The sequence below is a fragment of the Aspergillus melleus genome (genome assembly GCF_016097325.1).
Source record: "Aspergillus melleus strain CBS 546.65 chromosome Unknown contig7, whole genome shotgun sequence".
Taxonomy (NCBI): Eukaryota; Fungi; Ascomycota; class Eurotiomycetes; order Eurotiales; family Aspergillaceae; genus Aspergillus; species Aspergillus melleus.
The window spans coordinates 1,373,931-1,389,084 of record NW_025763376.1 but is presented as its reverse complement, the minus strand read 5'-3'; the positions used below and the strand labels follow the sequence as shown (position 1 = coordinate 1,389,084).

The following is a 15,154-nucleotide window of genomic DNA, read 5'->3' as shown; positions in this document are numbered from 1 at the left end:
GCAATTATAAGATGAAGGAGTGTAAAGCGCTGGCGGGGCAGGTAAACACGCGGGAGGCGTGTTGCAGCGACAATTTACTCATTTAGGACTGCTTTCTGCTGCTTTTAAGAACTTCTGGGCGTTAGGCAGGAGAATCTGCTTCAATCAGCGCATAGCATAGTAGCCTAGCGTTTCAATCAAAAGGCTTCAACGGGCTAAATTTTGATCCATTGATTGACTGATTGTATGATAATCTCAGGTGTCTCATCACGGCCAGAACCATTCTCAGGAACAAGTCCCTATGGCTAGATCCTGACTGAGAATTATCAGTAGCAGGGTGGCCACAAATGAGATGATCAGCAAGTATGTACCCACCGAGAGGCCAGAAACAACCGACCCACATGTCATCTATGCAGCCCTATGGATTTCTCTCCAAATCCTCTTCACCTGTAAATGATGCAATGTAGAGTCTAGACCTTACTAAGAAGTCTAGACTCGACATAAATCTCTCATTCCTGAGTTAATCAGGTCGGACAGGTCCGTCGCGCCGAAGAGTCGTTGGCTAGGTTTTATTCGGAGCACACGCAATCGTTCTTGTACAACAGAATAGATTTAAATGGGAACACAATAAGATATTGGATGTGACAGATCCGGCCGAATAGCGGATCGACACGCGCGTACTGACCCTTCACTGAGGGATTGTAGTGAGGAATGCAACGTCCGAAGGCAGCCAAATCGAACATTCCGAACCCCCACACCACAACGTCATAGACTTCCTTCCGGGCTCTGGACATCAACCAGGTCGATTTAATTGGGATTTATAATGGCGTTGAATTTTATTGTCCTGACATCTGGAGAATATTGCACGTCCATGACGTCCAGTGAATTCTATCAGCGTTCTTTATTTAGCGACAATAATCGGTGAATGGAACATGCTACGCCTGGAGTCCTGACCTATTTAGACCTGCCAAACTTTTTCAATGAAACTCATCTTGCTCGCATCAAATCTCTTGAAAGATATCTCTCCTCTCAGGGGTATACCAACCTTCCACCATCCTATCCCTGACCATCTCTCAAAAACCAACCATACATGCCTAAGCCCTCACCACTTCTCCGGACACATCCATGTCCGAATCTCGTCGCGCCAGTCAGATCAGCCAAAGCTCCCTCATCAGCTACCGCAGCGTAGCATCCAGCCCCAGTCCTGAAAATGTCGAGTCGCCAGGACGACAGAACTCCCCGCAGACTCCACCGGAGGACTCATCCCGCCCGCAATCGCCGCCCGTTCATCGTGTGCATTTCGGCTCTGATATGAGGTTCGAGTATGGCGATACGGAGAGTACGGAAGATGCAGAAGACACTGAAGATGCAGAGGAGAGGGATTATGAGGAAGAAGAGGAGGATGACGAAGGAGAGCCTGGCCCGGCGGTGGTAGAGGATGCTGAAACTAGCCCTGGAACCCTGCTGGAGGGCCACGGGCACAGTCAAATTCGATCCCGTCATAGATCGTCTTCTACGCAGGGCTCTGGGTCAGTGGATATCACAGAGGCGAGTGGACGCCCTGGGAATGCGAGTCAGCGCTCGCTCAGTTGGCATACTGAATTGCCCAAACGTGAGGGGTCTGGAGACAAGGGTCCCGGGCGGAGAGCTTCGCTCTTGGCAAGGGTAAATGATATCAGACATTCGGTGGTAGATCGCACCAGACGGATCGCGGCGAAGCTGGGACGGCCACCAGGAGATGATGAGGATGGGATGGTGAAGTCGACGACGGCGTTGGTCGGGTCGGAGACGCCGCGGTCGGAGACGCCTTCACAGGGCCTCATGAATGGAAGGAAGGAAGATGAGAAGAAGAAGGAGGTCTATGGACCGGATAGACATGGAGACGAAACAAATGATCACAAAAATGGCAATGGGCGTCCTCGGGGTCATCGTCGAAATCAGAGCTCAACCAGCTCCGAGGCACATCGGTTGGTGCGCGAGATGACAAACGAGCAGGCTCAGCGACATACCGCGCATCATCGCGGTCACCCTCACAACCGACCTGAAGAACCTGATCCGCTGGCATTTCCCGGTGGAGGGGGTATTCTATCGCATTTGCTTCGGCTGAATGCAGCTGCGAATGCACCGGATACTCGACACAGTCTTTCATCGACCGAACCAAACACTCCCGGGTTATTACCGAGTAGCAATCTGGGAACAGGGGCGACGACTCCACGGAAGGAAAAGCGGAAATGGTATCACAAGCAACATCAGAATACGTCCACTCCGACCCTCATAGCCATGGGTAACAGCACTATCCCTTCCATGAATGTTAGCGGCGCCAGCACACCTGTATCTAGCGAGGTCTTGACGGCCGCGTCTAAACGGCGCAGTAAGCATTCCAGCGGTGCGATGCGTCTGGAGGATGAGATCCAGGTGACATTGCAGATTGCGCAGATCATCGCGCGCCAGCGATACATCATGCAGCTTTGCAAGGCATTGATGCGGTTCGGGGCGCCTACCCACCGACTCGAAGAGTACATGCATATGACGGCCAAGGCGCTCGATGTTGAGAGTCAGTATCTATATGTCCCTGGATGCATGATCATGTCTTTCGACGACGCAGCAACCCGAACTGCTGAAGTGAAGCTCGTCCGGGTCGTGCAAGGAGTCGATCTCGGGCGACTAGCCGACACGCACAACGTCTATAAGAACGTGGTGCATGACGTGTATGGCATTGAGGAGGCAATTCACGAGCTGGAGGAGATCATGAACAAGAGTCCTCGGTTCAATAAATGGGTCATCGTCTTGGTATACGGTCTCGCCACCGCCATGGTCGGTCCATTTGCATTCAACGCCCGCCCCATCGACATGCCAGTCATCTTCTTCAACGGATGCCTGTTAGGAGTCATGCAGCACGTTATTGCGCCGCGCTCGGTTCTTTACTCCAACGTCTTCGAGGTATCAGCCTCTGTCCTGACCTCGTTCATTGCCCGCGCCCTCGGCAGCATTGTCACTTCCTGGCCCAACGGCACTCCCGATCGGCTCTTCTGCTTCTCCGCCATCGCCCAATCCTCCATCGCCCTGATCCTCCCCGGATACACCGTTCTCTGCAGTAGTCTGGAACTACAAAGCCAGCAGATTGTGGCCGGATCCATTCGCATGGTCTACGCCATCATCTACTCCCTCTTCCTCGGCTTCGGCATCACCGTCGGCACAACGATCTACGGACTCATCGACCCCTCGGCCACCTCGAACACGGCGTGCCCAACCGCCGGTGCCTTCCCGGACCCCTACCTCCAACGCTTTCCTTTCGTCGCCGCCTTCTCCCTTTGTCTGATGATCGTGAACCAAGGGAAATGGAAGCAATCTCCTGTCATGGTTATTATCGCTCTAGCAGGCTACATCACCAATTACTTCGTCACGAGACGTCTCGGCACGACATCCCAAGTCGCCAATACCGTCGGCGCATTCACCATCGGCGTCATTGGTAACCTGTACAGTCGGCTCTGGCATGGCCATGCGGCTGCAGCCATCCTGCCAGGCATCTTCGTCCTCGTGCCGAGCGGGCTGGCGGCAACGGGGTCGCTGGTCACGGGCGTGGAGACGGCGGATGAAACGAGGTCGAATGCCACGTCGCATGGCAGTGGGAGTCAGCAGGGACAGGGAACTGGCCCGACGCATGATATGTCGGTGCAGATATTGGGGTATGGCATGGTGCAGGTGGCGATTGGAATCACGGTGGGGTTGTTTGTGGCGGCGTTGGTGGTTTATCCGTTGGGGAAGAGAAGGTCGGGGTTATTTAGTTTCTAGATATGCATTTGATTCTGATATAGAGATTGTGATAGAAGAGAACAGTTTTGACATGATAGCGTCGGTTGAGATACAGCTGCCGCATGCTATTCCATGGGAGAAGCGTCGACTCTCCACAACGACTCTCCATAATAGCCACTGGCAAACTCAACAAGGGATGGAATAGTTAACTAGTCCCGCTCGCTGATCAAGTCTCAACCCACAACAGGAAACCAGAACATACAAAACCGCAAGAACCAAGCACCCACAAAGCGGCAATATGCACTTAGCCAAAGGCGGCCTCACGCAGCAACGACAACACATTTTGACAGCAAAAAGCGCGGGAAATTAGACTTTCAAGAGAGCGCAATGGCAGCTTCGGCATCGTCGGCATCGCCGGACTGTCCCCGTATCCACTTTAATAGACGGTTCATCCGCTCGAAGAACAAAGAGAAACCCTAGAGTGATTATCTCATTTTGACCTCAACGGCGTGCGCTCGAGGGGCTACCACACTATCATCAACCGCACTCGGAACCCGCGGTCCGGCCTATCATCATGGATCTGGGGTTCATTGTCTGTTCTGATCTCACGGGCCTCATCATGGTCTGGGGTCTAGACAGTCGTGACGTCAGCCATCCTTCACAAGGAGGGCTTATATAGTCAGTAGGTGGGTGCTGGGTTATCTATCTATTCAGTTGAGCTGAGCCCCCTCGCTGTGCTGAACTCCCTACCTAGAGCAACGTCGCCGTATTTCTTGTCCAGCCTAGTTAATCCCGACAATGTCCTTTCCGCGACGATTCTTCCACCGTCCGGCGCACGAGGATCGCCAGACCACTCCGCTGGTGGTGTTCAACCGCCAGCTCCCCATGCTGCATTTGCAGGACACGGCGCGGAATAATTGCATCGCCACGCTGGGCGAGTTCGTCGGCACGTTCCTCTTCCTGTTCCTTTCGTTTGCGGGCACCCAGGTCGCGAATACCCCGAAGCCCGTGGAAGGGTCGCCTCCGAATACGTCGAATCTGCTGTATGCGTCGCTGGCGTTCGGGTTCTCGTTGATGGTGAACGTGTGGGCGTTCTATCGCGTCACGGGGGGGCTGTTTAATCCGGCTGTATGTATTCACATCCACCAGGCAACCTGCTCGATTGGCAAGTCGGGCAGATGAATCCTAACGAGCCCCACAGGTCACTCTTGCACTTTGCCTAGTCGGAGGCATGTCGCCTCTCCGGGGCGGGCTGGTCTTCGCGGCGCAGCTCGTAGCCGGGATCGCATCGGCGGGCGTCGTCAGCGCTCTGTTCCCGGGCGACTTGAATGTCGCGACGCGGTTAGGCGGCGGGACCTCAATCTCGCAGGGCCTGTTCATCGAGATGTTCCTGACCGCGCAGCTCGTGCTGGTCGTGATCATGCTGGCCGTGGTGAAGCACAAGGCGACCTACCTGGCGCCTGTGTGTATCGGGCTGGTCTTTTTCGTGACGGAGATGATCGGTAGGTTTGCCTCGTGTCTAAACGCAACTCACCAGCACATATCACACATACTAATCTAATCCTCCAATCCAGGCGACTATTACACCGGCGGCTCGTTGAACCCCGCCCGCTCGCTAGGCCCAGACGTCATCAACCGCAGCTTCCCCGGCTATCACTGGATCTACTGGATCGGGCCGCTGCTGGGCTCGTTGCTCGCGTGCGGGTTCTACGCCATGATCTCGCGTTTCTCGTATCATACTGTCAACCCGGGCCAAGATTTCAACGAGTGGGAGGCCAAACTCGGTCCCGGGTCGTGGGACTCCGCCATGCAGCGTCTGTCGGTGTCGGATACCACGACCCTGGATCGTCCGCAGTCGCCGCGTGCCGGGGGCCAGCGGCCTAGTCCGCTGGTCCAGAACCATGATAATGTGAGTCCGAGGGGGGAGCAGCGAATGGCTGGCATGCCGGGGTCGGAGCAGGTGTAATGTGTAATTCGGTAATGATGATGGTTGGTAATGAGAGCTGGAGATGGGGAGCAGGAGATGGGTTGGTTGTGGAAGAGTTGTTTCTATGCATTTAATTTGTAATAATCCGTTCCTTCGTTGTCTTGCAAACAATGACGAAGGAAAGGTGTTGCTCTGTGCATGTACGGAGTCAAATCTACGGATAGCGAAGACCCCGTGCTGGGACGGGTGGAGGACTGAAATTTGGGCAGACCGCCAAGTGGAGGGATCGGCGACGTGGTGGGGATGAGCTGGCCAATCAGTGGACCTGGATAGCTGACTTTGGATCGAAATCTGGGCATTTTCCCAGGGAATTGGATCGATGTCTGGATCTTGTGGAGGAGAGGAGTCCGGAGGTCCCAGAGAGGATCGTTTGGCGTGGTTTCTGTCGGGTTCAGACGACTGCTGAAGTGGTGAATGAGGTTGCATAGGCCTGGTTTCTTGTTAGTGACGGCTAGGAATAATTCAATCCCACTAGTTTTGCTGCATGTGCTGCATAATGCAGACCAAGTCGAGGTCTGAACACCCCCGCCCGGTTCCACCTATCTGTGGAGGGCACGACAGTAAGAGATTAATATCCGGTGAGCAGATTATGCATCCTGCGTAAGGGGACGAGTGTAATCAAGCAGATTCAAGGGTGATTCTACGCGACACGCCACCGGAAGAGTGGAGATAGCCTCCGCCACGGAAGTATATTTCCTGAGTTTCTTTTCCAGACTGACACTGACAGTGACAGATAGATGGAATCCCAAAAAGAGGACTGATAGACAGGGGGACAGTGACAGGAAGACGGGAAGAAAGGCCCTAGAATCACAGGAATGAAAGAGGTAAATGTTCAGATGGGATAACATCATCGACAGGGGCTCGAGCATTCCTCCGTTAAACTTTGCGCCGGCGAGGATCCACATCGTTAGATTCCCCCTTGGCATTTCTCTTTAAGAGGCGAACCCCACGCGTCTCTCCTGCTCTCCGTCACTGTCCATTGCTGGCTGGCTGGCTGGCTTGCTGCTGCTCTCGTTTCTGCTTCCTTCTTTTTCTTCCTCTCTCTGTCTCCCACCGTCGCTGCTACGGCTTTCTCATGTTTCTTTCTTTCATTTTCCCCTTTCTAGCAGCTAAAAATGACTAAAAAGAGAGAGCCGGTCGCGGAGGAATCCGGGCTGGCAGATGCGGGAGATTCCCAGCTTCTGGGTGAGTGTGGCATCACATACCAGAGATATGTCGAGCGTCCAGATTGACCCTCTCAGCCAAAATGGGCTACAGGCAGGAACTTCGCCGCCAGTATTCCACCCTGCAAATATTCGCTGTCGCCTTTAGTATTATGGGACTGGTGCCTTCGATCGCATCGACTATTGCTTTCTCGTTACCTGCTGGTCCAGCCGGGATGATCTGGGTATGCCGATTCCCGCCGGTTTCAGGACATCGCTAATTGTATCGCGCTAGGGTTGGTTCACTGCGAGTATCCTTATCTTTTTCGTAGGACTGGCATTGGTATGTTGCTATCTACTTGGCGGCGTTGCGATCGCGAACTTATCAATGATGTCAGGCCGATATGGCTTCTGCTATGCCCACGGCCGGTGGTCTCTACTGGTGGACGCACTATTTCGCCGGCGCCAAGTACAAGAATGCGCTCAGTTTCCTGGTCGGATATAGCAATACCCTAGGGTTGATTGGGGGGATGTGCTCGGTAGATTGTATGTCTCATCTCGCCGCCTGCCCTACTCTATACCGAGGCTGCCTCATCCTCGTATATGCTAACTGACTGCTCCTACCCAGATACTCTCGCGCTCATGCTCCTCGCCTGCATCTCCATCGCGCGCGACGGCACCTGGTCCGCCTCCAACGGCACCGTCTACGGCGTCTACGTCGGCTTCATCCTCATCCACGCGCTCTGCGCCATCTTCTCCGGCCCCATCATGCCGCGCATCCAGACCTTCTGCATCTACGTCAACATCGGCCTGATCATCGCCACCGTGATCGCCTTGCCCGTCGGGAAGGTCACGCGCGGCGAGGCCCTAAACCCGGGCACCTACGTCTACGGCCACGTGGATAACCTGACGACGTGGCCGACGGGGTGGAGTTTCGTGCTGGCGTTCCTGGCGCCGATCTGGTCGATCGGGTTCTTTGACTCGTGCGTCCATATGAGCGAGGAGGCGCTGCATGCTGCTAAGGCCGTGCCTTTGGGGATTATCTGGTCTGCTGGGTGCGCGTGCGTGATGGGGTTCTTGGTGTTGTCGATTATTGCGGCGGTTATGAATCAGGATGTTAGTGCGACGTTGAATTCGGTGTATGGGCAGCCTATGGCTCAGGTTTGTGGTTCCATGCATGTAACACTGAGAGGGAAAGACTAAACTGAAATCTGGTGTTATAGATCTACTATGACGCGCTCGGCAAGAAAGGTGCCCTCGGCTTCATGGGCGTTCTCATCGTCATTCAATTCCTCATCGGTCTCAGCCTGGTACATTCCCCATCCTCATCCTTGGACCCTCCCACCCCATTTACCCAAACCCACTAAACCAAAATACAGATCGTCGCCGCCTCCCGCCAAGCCTGGGCCTTCTCCCGAGACGGCGCGCTCCCCTTCTCACGCTACTTCCGGCACGTCAGCAAACGCATCCGGTACCAGCCCGTGCGCGCCATCTGCGGCCTCGTCTTCGTCAGCATCATCTTCGGCCTGCTATGTCTAATCAACTCGGTCGCCGCCAACGCGCTGTTCTCGCTCTTCGTTGCCAGCAACTACGTCGCCTGGGGCACGCCCATCCTGTGCCGTCTCATCTGGAAGGAACGGTTCGTGCCGGGCGAGTTCTACACGGGCTGGGCGAGTCGAGGTATTGCGTGTATTGCGGTTCTTTGGTTGGTGTTTGGACTTGTGTTGTCGATGTTTCCGAGTACGGGGCCGAGTCCGAGTCGTATGTTCCCTTTTCCCCTTTCTCTTACTCCTTACGTTCTTTCTCGCCTCTCTCGAGAAGTCGTGGTGTGGTTCTGGGGTTGTTCATGTATGCGGAGAATGGATGAATGGTATGCTAACGAATAACCTTCTAGCATCGGAAATGAACTACACGATCGTGATCAACGGATTCGTGTGGATCGCGTGCATGTCGTATTACTTCCTCTTTGCGAGGAAATGGTACACCGGGCCGAAGATGACGGTGGATGAGTCCTCGTCGTCGACTTATTCAGGACATTCGGGGCCGGAGAAGGAGAGGGATTAATCGTTGTCACTGGGTTACTTTTATAGAGGTATGTAGATGTATAGATATGCTTTAAATTTTCGTTATGTTGTATTCAGTAATAGCATTGTTACTTTCTATTTGGGATAGTATATATAATCTTTCAATAGAATGATTGATAATACTATTGAGTATTATCGAAGTAATGATTGATAGAAACATAGCAAAGGTATCAGGTATCGATATGCGTACAAAAAGAAATGAATAAAACAATCAACTGCGGTTACGTCTCCAGAGGACTGGGTCCAGAGTGTGAAACGTAAGTCTGAAACAGAGTAAGATGATAATCCTTCTATTACCAAAATTATTCACTTAATCGACTCAACACCCAGGCTCCGACTCGAGATGAAACGATCCGTTCCGGTTCCGAAATCACCACTCATGACTAGCTTAGAGAGCAGCCATCACACCCAACACACCCGCCATACCGGCGATACCGACGCCCAAACCAACAGGCGTGGCCTGAGCAGCCGCGCCCTCGCTGTTCGTCGAAGTAGCAGAGGCCTCGGAGCCCGATCCGCTAGCCGACGAGGAGCTGCTGCTGCTGCTGCTATCCGTGGTCGAAGCCGTGGCCGACGCACCCGAGGTAGTAGCCGACGAGCCAGTCTCAGCGGCGGTGCCGGTGTTGGTAGATTCCGAGCCCGACGCCGTGGCCGTGGCGTCGCTGTTAGTGTGCGTGCCGTGCAGAGTGCGCAGCTCGTCGAGGTCCGAGGAGGCGCGGTCGCGAGCGTCAGAGGCCCGGCTGCGCGCGTCAGACACCCGGTCCGTGGCCCAGGTGCGCGCGTCCGACGCGATCTCGCCCGCCTCCGAGGTGATGCGGGACGCGGCAGCGCCGCCGGCGGTCGAGGCCGCGTTGTACAGGGAGGTGGCTTCGTCGACGACGTTGGAGGCGATGCTCTCGCCGCCGTTCACGGCCGTCGTGGCGATGCCTTCGGCGGCGGAGATGATGTTGTCGATGCCGTCCGGGTTGGGGTTAGGAGCGGCCAGGACGGAGGTGGAGAGGAGAGCGGTGAGGACGAGAGAGTACTTCATTTTGATGGTTTGTGGAGGTGTGGTGGTATGGTATATAGATAGAGGATGTGATATATGTAGTATGTACCCCGGAATCAGCACGAGAGATAGATGAATATAAATGAATAGCTAAAATCAGGAGAAATCCATCAGGAGGACCCTGACCCCTTTTATATCTCCCTGTCCATCACCTCCATCAGATTTCCGTCGATCGGCAAACCAATTACCCCATCGCAGTGGGCGTTTCACAGTCCCACGATTCCAGTTTCCACCGGGGAAGAACAAGGCTAATCCGCTAATGTGGCAATGCCGAACCATGGGACGATCGCAGCACGAATCCACCGCATGTGCAGCGGAATCGTCCATCACTTTCCACGACTGGCTTTTGCCCTTTTTGGGCTGCGTCTGGATTTGTGGCTTTGTGCATAAATCGTTTCCACTGTACCACAGGAACCGCGAACTCCCGAACTTTGAATGAAGATTTCTTCAACCTGGAGGGCCCATAGGGTTGTGCGGGTTTCTATGTATAGAATTGACACCTTAGTCATGGACATTGTTAAGGACCAAAAGTTGGAGATCACGGTAATTCCTATTAGTCCTTGAATTATTGTAATTATTGTCATTGATTATTTTTCTTGTCAGGCAGCATCAGCACAAGCACGGTCTTACGCCAATGAATCCCTAGTAGCGCCACATACGCACACAGGCACAGCACCACGTAGACCCTGACAGCAAACGTCACTCAATCCTGCCATCAGTCAAACAAAACCCAGGTAAATCCCTGTTTCCTCAAATCCCTCCCATTTCAGTTCAACAGACAAAAATAAGCACGCCGCGACCGAATAACATAACATCATCCGCTGCAGGATCCGAGATGCAGCAGAAACCGCAACAATCGGAAGACGGCACAACGACCCACTCCAAGTCGCGGCAGCCGAAATTAATGCCGTCGATGGGGGGGAAGTTTCGCGGTTGATCGAATGATGACGTTTGTTTGGGCTTGGCTGTGGCGATGGCCTGCTTTTTCTGGGATTTTTCTTTTCTGTACAGTACTTTTTTTGAATGTGGCAGTGTGTTCGGTTTTCGTTCGGGTTTGTTAATTGTTTGCCTTCCGGTATGGCTGTGCACACGGACTGCATACGGTGATAAGTTATTTCCTTTCTTAGGCAAGATGGCGGTGCATCAAACTAAGCTGTTGGCTAGTCATGTACGGTTGCTGCCTGTTGGGGTAAATCTTGTTCATTTTGTTGAATCGGATCGAGTTAGATTAATTTCTATGGAGCAGATCTGGGATCGGGCCTGGCCGCTTGTTGCCTAGACACTACTGCGTAGATGCAGTATTTCGTGTGATGCTAATCCTGTCCACGGCATACATCGAAAAAAATCACGAATAGAGCACGTTTGAAAGATGTCTGCAGGATAAAAATAACGACCAACCAATCCCTTGGCTACTGCAGATCAATATGACAGCAATCGTAGTCCTCTTTCCCTGGCTTTTCCTAATTACTGCTTTTTCTCAAATTGCCGGTATGCCTGGATGATCGCCTCCCATCCGCCCGGATGATTCTCTTCCTTCGGATTATCCTGTCCGTCCAACACCATCACGTCCGTCTTGCGCGTGTTGATTGAATACCAGACCAGGTTCGCCGGATTCCCGGTCACCCGCATCATATTGGTCTGGCACGCCCCGTCACATTGCTCGCCGTAGCTGCCGTCCCATTCGCCGTTGAAGAACGCCCACGCCGCCGAGTTGTAGAGCAGGATGTCAGACCCGCCATCGACGTTCGTGGCCAGCGCGCTGCGGCACGCGCCGTCCCCTTCGTCGCACCAGGAGAAATCCGGGTCGCCGTACGCAGACTCGGCGGCCCAAGGCGCCGGTGCGAGCTTGACGGCCCCGTTCCCTTGCATGTAGGGACTCTCGGTCTGCAGCAACCCTGCGTAGACGTTCTGCGCTTGGTGGAAATTGTAGTTGTACAGCCAGTGATGCTCCGATCCGGTGCCCGTGAGCCAGGTGCCCTTGGTCGCTTCGACGAGGATGCCGCGTCCTGTCGAGATGATGGTCGTGGGTCCGCCGTCGAGGTTGTGGTCTGCGGTCCAGCCCCAGAAGTTCTCGAGGTAGGCGGACGAGCTGTTGGTCAGGTGCAGAACCATAAACGCCGCCATGCAGTTCGAGGTGTCTTGGTCCGTGCAGTCGTTCGAGACAGAGGTCTCGGCCGTGCCGCCGACGGTGACGATCGTGTTCCAGAGCCCGACGTCGCCGGGCTGATTGCCGGCGGCGTTAATCTCGAGGATCTTGGCTCCAGGAAGGATCTCGGCGACCGAGAATCGCATGTTCTGGATCTCGATGACGCCCACATCGTCGGGCTGGCCAAGCTGCACGACGGTCTTCGGGTTCTGGGCATCTTGGAAGGCCTTGCCGGCACCAGCGATCACAGGCCATGCTTCGCCCATGATGCGCGATCCAGTGGGGATGACCAACGTATCCTTGACAATGTACACTCCGTACGGGAAATACGTGATCTTGCAGTTGGCCGCATTGTCGGCCAGGATGGCGTTCAGAGACTCGGTGTCATCCGTGGACCCGTCGCCCTTGACGGTGTGACCGTCGACGGACTTGACGTTGACGATCTGGTCGGCTGCATACTCCGCGTAGGTGGGCTGCTTCTTGGTGAAGAACTTGCCGTTGTCCAGCAGCACATCAGGACGGGAGGTGCTGAAGCTGGTGCCGGTTTCATACTGGCCGGGGGTGACATTGCCCCAGACCCAGGTGTCGACCTTCTTCGTGGCCTTGAGCTGCACCTTACCATTGCTGTCGACGGCAATGTCGTTGTCGTTATCGTGCGAGAGGTTCTGGATCAGGACCTGACTGTTGCGCTTGCCTCCGTCGTTGGACGAGTCGTAGAACTTGACCACCGTGCCCGAGTTGATCGATTCCGAGTCCAGCAGCACCAGACTACCCAATCCGTTGCCCGTCATGTCGACGCCAGTGCCGCAAGTGTCAAAGGTGACCCCTTGCAGTAGCGCTGTGTGGCCGCCCGCGGCCTCGAAGGCAGTCGTGCAGCCCTTGAACGAGATATTCTTGAAGTTTACCTGTTGGTTGGAGTTTCTGATGCCGGTAGCGCCGCCGATGATTTCCTGTTTATGTTCACGCATTTAGCACAATTCCTTTCGCTTGAGTGAGAGGAGAACACATACCACATCGGTCACAGCAATCGTCGACCCGGCCTTAATATCAATACCCGTATGTCCACTCGAGTTCTCCGGCATTTCAATCTTCACATTCGTCAAGCCCGCACCCTGCGCAACACCCCACTGCAGCGCCGTGATATCAACATCTCCACCTAGCGCCGTCAAATCCAACTTGACATTCCGCATGAGCGTCATGAAACTCGTCTCCGGGTTCCCATTCCCCTCATCATATCCCTTCACCAGGACACTCCCATCGAAACCCTCCGCAGCCTTCAACACCGGCAAATCCAACGGATCACCCGTAATGACGGTCCCCACGCGCAGTTCCAGCGTACTGCCCAGCTGGTACGTACCCCCGGGGAGATACACCTCTGCCGGGTAGCGCGTGACACCGTTACTTTTGCGGCTGCCGTCGCTGCCGTCGTCGTTGATCGCTTTCTGGAGACTGGCTGTCTGGTCGCCCGTTCCGTCGCCGTTCGCGTTGTAGTCTGTCTGCACGTTGCGCCAGACAGGGTAGTTCGCGTTGTCGACGTTGGGGGCGTAGCCGCGGGCTGAGCCTTTGTGGTCTTGCGAGGCGAGCCAGTAGGTTGAGGGGCTGCTTTTGGTGGGGCCGGAGCAGGTGCCGCTGGCTAAGTTTGAGACACTGCGGTTGAATGGTTAGTGATTGTTGTGGGTAGATATTTTGCGCAGGAAATTAGACGTACGAGGTCTTGGATGCCTCTGCCGCGGAAGATGAAGGAATGGCAGCAGCAGAGGCCGTAGCCAAGACGGCTGCTAGGGCCGTTAAGGAGAGGAAGTCACGCATCCTCTGCGTATTGAATTGTTAAAGAGCGACTAGTCAATATGTAAAAGGGACGAATAAAGAAATGAGTGACTGAAATAAAAAGTTCCCATAGCAGCAGGATCAAGCTTCGCAGAGGCCTACCGACTCTTATATAGCATCGCACCTTCCAGCCCTATTAGCCAGGCCAGCAATAATTATCAATTCAGATCTTGTGTCGAAATACGAGCCATGTGGGCCGTCGCCTCCGGGGCGAACGATGAAATTCGACAAGTAGACATGGTGAAGAAGTGAAGAACCCCGGAGCGTGAGATAGGAGTTACCCATTGCGGTAAGACGATTACCCGATTGGGGAAGTGGTGATGGAGGACGCCAGACAGACAGAAGGGCGGGCTGGAAGGATTGTCGTGCAGCAGTTTGATTGCGATGATCACAGGGCTTTTGGGGGCGATGATCCAGATGTCTACTTGTGTATTGGAAATACAAAGTTACATCTCAGCTCGCCGATGGATCGCTTGGAAGACAGTAATACACATACACATCGCTTCTGATCGCGGTGTTTCTTACTGCCTCAGGCTCCAAGGCAGCACTACCCCTGAATCGTGCCGGGTTGATCCCTCGGAATCTCTCCAGACTTTACTTTGGCAGTTTGGCTCAATCGCACTCCCTCGCCAATTCAGGGAAGATGTCGATTCAGATAATGTCCTTGCTAACTGGGACTAGTTTTGATTTATACCAGTTACAGGAGGGTTCATAACTTCATCGCTTCTATCCTGGTATTGACTTCATCGTCACCCGCTTGACATTTTTATTAGGGGTTAAATGGTGACATGCTGGTTTCAAATCGCTGCTAGAATTAAACTCGGCGCACAGGCCCTGCTCCAAGTATGAATCATGTGCCGTTTCAAACAACGCACTCTATTGATCTGTTAATGCTCCAATGATTCTTATGCAGCATACACGACTTACTTTTAGCCTAGCATCGAGAAAAGTGAAATGCTTGTGGCTTAGATCGTCTTGCCGTGCAGATCGTCTTAGCTTGCCCCGGTGAATTCGCATGTATAAAGGCATAGTGCAGTTATCTACGGAGTAAGTCACGCTAGACTACGGATCTCCAATAAACCCAACCGATATTATAATCCTCTATAGATTTTGAACGGTACTTGATGAATGGTGTAGACGAGATAGACTGGCAGGCGAGATATGGGCCTTGTTGATCAGCATTGCCAA

The 15,154-nt window shown here is 53.9% G+C and overlaps 5 protein-coding genes across 5 annotated transcripts; 3 read left to right on the top strand and 2 right to left on the bottom strand.

Annotated features, from left to right (window-relative positions):
- Nucleotides 1–966: 966 nt before the first annotated feature.
- Nucleotides 967–3,771, top strand: LDX57_011392 (threonine/serine exporter family protein; the record flags this gene model as incomplete). Its single annotated transcript, XM_046093138.1, has 1 exon — nucleotides 967–3,771. The coding sequence occupies exon 1, from the start codon at nucleotides 1,105–1,107 to the stop codon at nucleotides 3,769–3,771; it is 2,667 nt and encodes an 888-aa protein (XP_045949116.1). The 5' UTR covers nucleotides 967–1,104.
- A 759-nt stretch (nucleotides 3,772–4,530) lies between these two features.
- Nucleotides 4,531–5,698, top strand: LDX57_011391 (aquaporin; the record flags this gene model as incomplete). The annotated part of the gene is made up of 3 exons (XM_046093137.1): nucleotides 4,531–4,860; nucleotides 4,934–5,234; nucleotides 5,307–5,698. The coding sequence occupies 3 exons, from the start codon at nucleotides 4,531–4,533 to the stop codon at nucleotides 5,696–5,698; spliced, it is 1,023 nt and encodes a 340-aa protein (XP_045949115.1).
- Nucleotides 5,699–6,834: 1,136 nt separating this feature from the next.
- Nucleotides 6,835–8,925, top strand: UGA4 (putative GABA permease (Uga4); the record flags this gene model as incomplete). The annotated part of the gene is made up of 8 exons (XM_046093136.1): nucleotides 6,835–6,904; nucleotides 6,961–7,106; nucleotides 7,157–7,204; nucleotides 7,260–7,407; nucleotides 7,490–8,022; nucleotides 8,085–8,171; nucleotides 8,241–8,622; nucleotides 8,756–8,925. 8 exons carry the CDS (start codon nucleotides 6,835–6,837, stop codon nucleotides 8,923–8,925), a joined length of 1,584 nt encoding a protein of 527 aa, XP_045949114.1.
- Nucleotides 8,926–9,333: 408 nt separating this feature from the next.
- Nucleotides 9,334–9,975, bottom strand: LDX57_011389 (putative GPI anchored protein; the record flags this gene model as incomplete). Its single annotated transcript, XM_046093135.1, has 1 exon — nucleotides 9,334–9,975. One exon carries the CDS (start codon nucleotides 9,973–9,975, stop codon nucleotides 9,334–9,336), a length of 642 nt encoding a protein of 213 aa, XP_045949113.1.
- Nucleotides 9,976–11,457: 1,482 nt separating this feature from the next.
- On the bottom strand, nucleotides 11,458–13,948 carry LDX57_011388 (glycoside hydrolase family 55 protein; the record flags this gene model as incomplete). The annotated part of the gene is made up of 3 exons (XM_046093134.1): nucleotides 11,458–13,089; nucleotides 13,150–13,786; nucleotides 13,848–13,948. 3 exons carry the CDS (start codon nucleotides 13,946–13,948, stop codon nucleotides 11,458–11,460), a joined length of 2,370 nt encoding a protein of 789 aa, XP_045949112.1.
- Nucleotides 13,949–15,154: the final 1,206 nt, after the last annotated feature.